The sequence below is a fragment of the Zingiber officinale genome, chromosome 1B (genome assembly GCF_018446385.1).
Source record: "Zingiber officinale cultivar Zhangliang chromosome 1B, Zo_v1.1, whole genome shotgun sequence".
In the NCBI taxonomy this organism is placed as follows: domain Eukaryota; kingdom Viridiplantae; phylum Streptophyta; class Magnoliopsida; order Zingiberales; family Zingiberaceae; genus Zingiber; species Zingiber officinale.
Genome location: NC_055986.1, coordinates 71032363 through 71038566, shown reverse-complemented (window position 1 = coordinate 71038566; position 6204 = coordinate 71032363). Strand labels below are relative to the sequence as shown.

At 43.3% G+C, this 6204-nt stretch overlaps 1 protein-coding gene across 1 annotated transcript; it reads left to right on the top strand.

Moving 5' to 3' along the window:
* Positions 1–924: 924 nt before the first annotated feature.
* Positions 925–5700, top strand: LOC122038844 (leucine-rich repeat extensin-like protein 3). Its single transcript, XM_042598803.1, has 2 exons — positions 925–1359; positions 5500–5700. The coding sequence occupies exons 1-2, from the start codon at positions 925–927 to the stop codon at positions 5698–5700; spliced, it is 636 nt and encodes a 211-aa protein (XP_042454737.1).
* Positions 5701–6204: the final 504 nt, after the last annotated feature.

Below are 6204 nucleotides of genomic sequence, written 5' to 3'. Positions count from 1 at the left end.
AACACTAGTTTGCTCCGGCCACTGGATTCTGACATTTTTCGACAGCAGGTACATCCGATAGTGGCTCAACAGTTTGGGCATTCAGATTTGGGGCTTTTGGAATTTGCCGTGGCAATCTTGCTTCGGCCGAGGACATCAAGGAAGAGGTAAGGTCAGTAGGTTATGTCTTGAATTAGGTTATTTTGTTGATCAATGATTTTCCTTCTTGATTGTTTAGTGCAAGTGGATTTCCAGCAGCTCACCTTGTTTCCGGCTGCAAACACACTCTTTGATTGTGGATCAATCATGGCTGTGGGTTTGAGGTAAGGGTAGGAATTTGATATGTTTTGTAGTTAGATGTTTATGTAAAGGGAATTAGGTTTGGATATAATCTAGTGAGTTGATTGGGAATTAAGTATCTAACCCTAATTAACTATTAGATTTAAATAGGTAGATTGAGGTTATGTTGATTAGGGTTTTGCCCTAATTTAGTGTTAGAGATTTTATTTTTCTACTTATTTGAATTTAGAAAAATAAAATATACACATTGATTGATACAGGACTTTGATTCAAGATGAGCATTTCGATGTCGGATTTGGACTGGATTGGACCTTTCTATTGGAGGCGGGTACCTTGACCTACAATGGAGATGCTGCCGAAATTTTCTCTAGCAGGGACTTCCTGGGGTGTGTCAATATTTTTTGTATCAGAGCTCGGTTTGCGAGTCAAACTGGTATTTTCAGATTTGTACGGATTTTCGTTATGATTATGTTTCGATCTTCCATTTTCGATTTGTACGGATTTCCGTCGATTTTCTCGTACGGGATTCCGAGGTTATGTATGGGGACTGGACAGCGATGGAACATCTCCAGATGACATATAGCTATAATGTTTAATTTTATAGTGTGATACTTGTAGTAATATCTGTGATATAACTTAACAGATATGAGGAGATTTACACAAGTAGCTGCGAAGCGTGGTGCTAGACGACCACGTATGAGGACTTTGGAATCTCTGGCAACAGACTTGCCAGAGATCCCTACTAGATTTGAGCCTGTCGGTCAGGGACAGACTCAAGATACTGTGAGTACGTCAGGCTCCCAGACTCCGATGACTCCTTTAGAGGTACCTACCCCGACCATACCCGACGTACCCACTCCTACCGTATTTACAGTACCACCACCACCAGTGCCTATGGCATTACAGGCACCACCTCCACCGATGCCTACTGCACACCCAACACCCGCACCAGTAGCTGTAGTTGCTCCACATTCGGTACCACCCACTGTACCTCTAACCGCGGCCACCTATGCTGACCCTGCAGTGCCACCAGCGGCACCTGCTCCTGCTTATGCAATAGCACCGGGAGTACCTCCCCCGGTCTATCCAGCGGTACTACCTGTAGCACTAGCTCCAGTGGTTCCGCTAGTTCCTGCAGTCGTCCCTACTCATCACACTGATATTGTTGTGGCACAGGCCCGGATCCTAGCTTTGGCAGAGTCGATGAAGAGTCGATTCACACACTTCCGAGGAGAAACTGATCCGAGTGTGACTCAGTCCTGGATAGAGACCATGGAGCGGACCTTCGTCTACATGACTTGCTCCGAGTGGGAGAAAGCAGAGCTGGCTGCTTTCCATTTACAGGATGAGGCCGACACCTGGTGGGTTACTCAACGTTCCATCTGTTGGGACTTTCGAGCCATAAAAACCACGTTTTGCGTTGCGGAAACCCCCGAAGTCCCATGCCACCGGATCCGTGCGAAGATTAAAGGAACAAAAATTTTGTGTACATGTTTTCTAACCTAGATCTAGATTAGATCTACATATTAAGGAGTTTTTACCTTTGATGCCAAGCCCTTCGCTTATCCCGTTCGTCCAAGGTTCAGCGGATCTCAAGGGTGTCAAGTGAACACCCCTCTATGTGTATCCACACGAACAATAGAGATGGAGAAAACACTTAGAGTATGCTAGCACTCTAAAGGTGTTCGGCCAAGGAGGAGGAGAGGGAGAGAAGAGAAGAGAGGAGGAAGAAGATGAAATCAATGAGCACAAAATTGTAACTCACACACAACTAATGGTGGCCAGCCACCTTTGAGGGTTTTAAACCTCTATGGAATATCAAGAGTCACAACTCTTGATCTCCCTCATGATGTGGCACACACATAAGCCAACCTTTATAATGTGGAACATCATCATTGGTCCACCCTATGCCAACTCACAAATGAGGTGGCATTGGTCAAGTCAAACATGACCTTTCATCTTCCCTTCTCAAGTCAAGTCAAACTTGACCTCTTCTCTCCCATAGTTAATCAAATCTAACCATTTGATTCAAACCAATTTAATTTAATGAATCTATATTCATTGAATTAAATTAATTCAATGAATCCAAGTCTAAATTGATTCATTGAACACATGAATCATATTGAGTCCAACTCAATTAGTCTAGTTTGGATTACTCTTAATCCAATTTGGTTCATCACATGAACTTAATCCTCTAGGTACATCAAATGAACCTAATCTCCATCTAATTACCCATTATGTGTGACCCTATAGGTTCTTGTAACGTTGGGAATGCTCATAAACCCATTTAGAAGCATAAGTAATGAGCGGTATCTAGAAACACATCATTACTACCCAAGTTACAAGAATGTTGAGATCCAACATCACCTTGTGACTACTAATTGTGACTCTTCACAATATATGACAAGTGCCCTTCTATCCTTGACATCTAGGTTGATCAATTTGAGGCATAGACGGTGTCATCCTCTGATCAATCTAAATCTTGAACTCCAAGTATACTCATTATAATCAAATGAGCTCAATATCTCATATTGACTCATTTGGGCATGACCATGCACTTAGTGGTCTCACTCTATCAAGAATGTCGATGTCACTCTCGTTATACAGGAGGGATAGATCTCATCTACATCACTTACATCCCTCCGCATAATTTGTTACATACCCAGTAATCGCCTTTATAGTCCACCTAGTTACGGGTGACGTTTGACGAAGCCAAAGTATGCAACTCCTTATGTAGGGAACCATGGTGATTTCAAGTCCAAGGACTAATAGTCATACTAATAGCCACATGAGAAAGTATATGACACTCATATAACGATTGATGATACTTTCTCATGGCGGGTCATTCAGTATACATTCTCCAATGCATACCCATGTGTCAACTTGATATCTCTATATCCATGACTTGTGAGATCAAGTCATCAAGTTGACCTACATGCTAGTCTTATTGCATTAACATTGTCCCTGAATGTTAATACTTGACTAGGAATGATTAAGAGTAGTGTTCTCTATATCATCTCACTATCGATTCAACCAATTGATTGATATAGACAAGAACCTTCTACTCAAGGAAGCTATTATACTTAGTTATAAGCATCAATACAAGTATAATAACAAAAACAAATGTCTTTATATACATAGGAATATGATACAATGAGTCCATACAACAATCATCATATGATTGGCTCTAGGACTCTAACTACCACCATCATAGGTGAGCAGAACATTACCTGGGCCAGATTCAGAGAGGCTTTTGAGAGCCTCTACTTCCCACGAGCATATCAGATGACTTGCTGGTAGGATTTTCTAATTTTACGGTAGAACAACCACTCGGTGACCGAGTATAATGCAGAGTTTAATCGATTGGCTAGATTTTGTCCAGAACTGGTTGCTGAGGACAGTTCCGGTATCCAGCAGTTTATTCAGGGACTGGATGGACATCTGCAAGTAAAGCATGCCGGTTTTGGAAACGCATCTTACATAGAGACACTAAACTGAGCCCTGATGATAGAGTCAGCTCACCAAAGAGCGTATCCGGACAAGAAAAGGAAGCAGACGGGTTAGACATCAGGGCAAATCTATCAGGCACAGTAAATCGAATAGCAACAGAGTGGTTGCAGTCGTCCAGGTCAGGGTACTTCTGGGGCATCAAGTCAGCCTCAGAAGTCAGGGCGATCTACATCAGGACATTTCTAGTCTTCTCAACAGTACTGGAAACAATCCTCCAGCGACATTTGCTGCACTAAATGTTGGTCCAGAGACCACATCACCTCAGCCTGCTCTCTAGGACAGTCAGTTTGCTATTATTGTAAATTGCTTGGGCACTAGAGTCGAGATTGTCCACTGAAGGCTCAGCATCTTGCCTCTGAAGTTACTACTCATGGAGGACAGCACAGTCAGTCAGGGACTCATTAAGAAGGGAGGAGAGCCCAATCTTCGCATAGCCAGCAGAGGATAACTCCCCCGGCAGCAGCTGCATATGGCATGCATGGACAGGAGCACTCCGGTGCGCTCATAGTACCACAGAGCTTTGTTCCGGGACTATAGTATCTGACTCAGGGGCAGTATCAGCCACAGCCACTGGTCCAGTACTAGTCACAACCCTAGCCATCAGTCCAATATCAATCTCAGTCTACCATATCCGTCTTTGACCCAGTACCCGGCACCGTCACAGTGGCAGCCTCAAACTCAGGCATAGTAGCTTTTGGCAGCACTACCACCTCCACCACCAACGGATCATGCGGTTACCAGAGAGGATGCATAGCAGGCCGATGGATCCGTTTTCCATTGTATGATTTTACTTTATGCATTATCCGCTGATATGCTGATAGATACTGGTATCTCACATTCTTTTATTTCCTGTGCCTTTATGAATGATATAGGTAGACTACCTACTCTTAGACCGCAGCGACTGACTGTCTCCCTACCATCCGGTGATATATTGGACGTCACTCAGGAGGTTAGAGGTTGCCCGTTGGACTTTGGCAACATGATACTTACGGTAGATCTTTTAGTACTGGAAATGGTCGACTTTGATATTATTCTTGGCATGAATTGTTTAGAAGCATATCATGCCACTATTGATTGTCAGATGAAGGTGGTCACATTTCGACCATTATGAGTTTTTGGTAATGCCATTTGGGCTTACCAATGCTCCAGCAGTATTTATGGATTGTTGTGGTGGAGTGTTGCTCCCACATGTTATGGATTATTGTGGTGGAGTATTGCTCCCACATATTATGGATTGTTTGTGGTGGAATGTTGCTCCCACATGTTTTGGATTGTTGTGGTGGAGCGTTGCTCCCACATATTGTAGATTGCTTGTCGAGGAGCGCTGCTCCCATATAGGTTGCATTGATGGTGGTAGAGCGTTGCTCCCACATATGCAGTATTTCTTGTGATGGAGCTTTGCTCTCACATTCGATGATCTATTTCTTTAGTGATTTGTAGCTAGTGATCAGATTTCAAACATGTTGTCATGGATCTTATAGTTGAGTATGCCTGTTGTACAGGAATTATGAGTTCTAGGTTTTACCATTTAGGCTTACAAAGCCCTAGATGTTTTCATGGACTCGAGGATTTCGGTATTCCTACGTTATTTGGATTAGTTTCCATTGTCTTTATTGAAATGTTGTAATCTATTTCTGATCCGAGGAGAATCAAATACACCCCCTTTGCATACTTCTAGAGATGTTTCGATGGAAACATCTATATTTGAAGTTCACATGGGCAGAAGCCTGCGAGACCAGCTTCCAGGACCTGAAGCGGAGATTAGTGTCGGTTCCAATTTTGGTTTTGCCTTCCAGAGAGGATGGATTCATGCTCTACACCAACGCATCTCTACAGGGTTTGGGTGTTGTTCTAATGCAGCATGGAAGGGTAGTCTCCTATGCTTCTCGATGGTTGAAAGAGCATGAATAGAACTACCCAGTTCATGATTTGGAGTTGGCTGCTATTATATTTGCTCTGAAGTTTTTACAACATCATCTGTATGGCATTACATTTGAGATTCTCACTGATCATAAGAGTCTCAAATATATTTTCACCCAGAAGGAACTTAATCTCCGACAGAGGAGATGGATGGAGTTCTTGAAGGATTACGATTATATCATTAGCTATCACCCGGGGAAAACTAATGTGGTTATCGATGCACTCAGCAGGAAGTCTAGAGGGACTTTGGCTTTCTTCCAAGCTTCAGTCACGGACTTGATTCAGGGATTCTCCGAGTTGGGCCTTCAGGAGCAGGGACAGACAAAGCAGGGTATATTGGTTACCATGGTTGCTCAGTCGTCGATCAGGACGAGGATCTGAGAGGCCCAGGCCGGAGATTAGCACTTACAGTTCATTGGGAGCCAGATAGCTTCCGGGCAGCAGACCTAGTTCTCACGAGATGAGGAGGGTATTATATATTTCTGAGGCAGATTA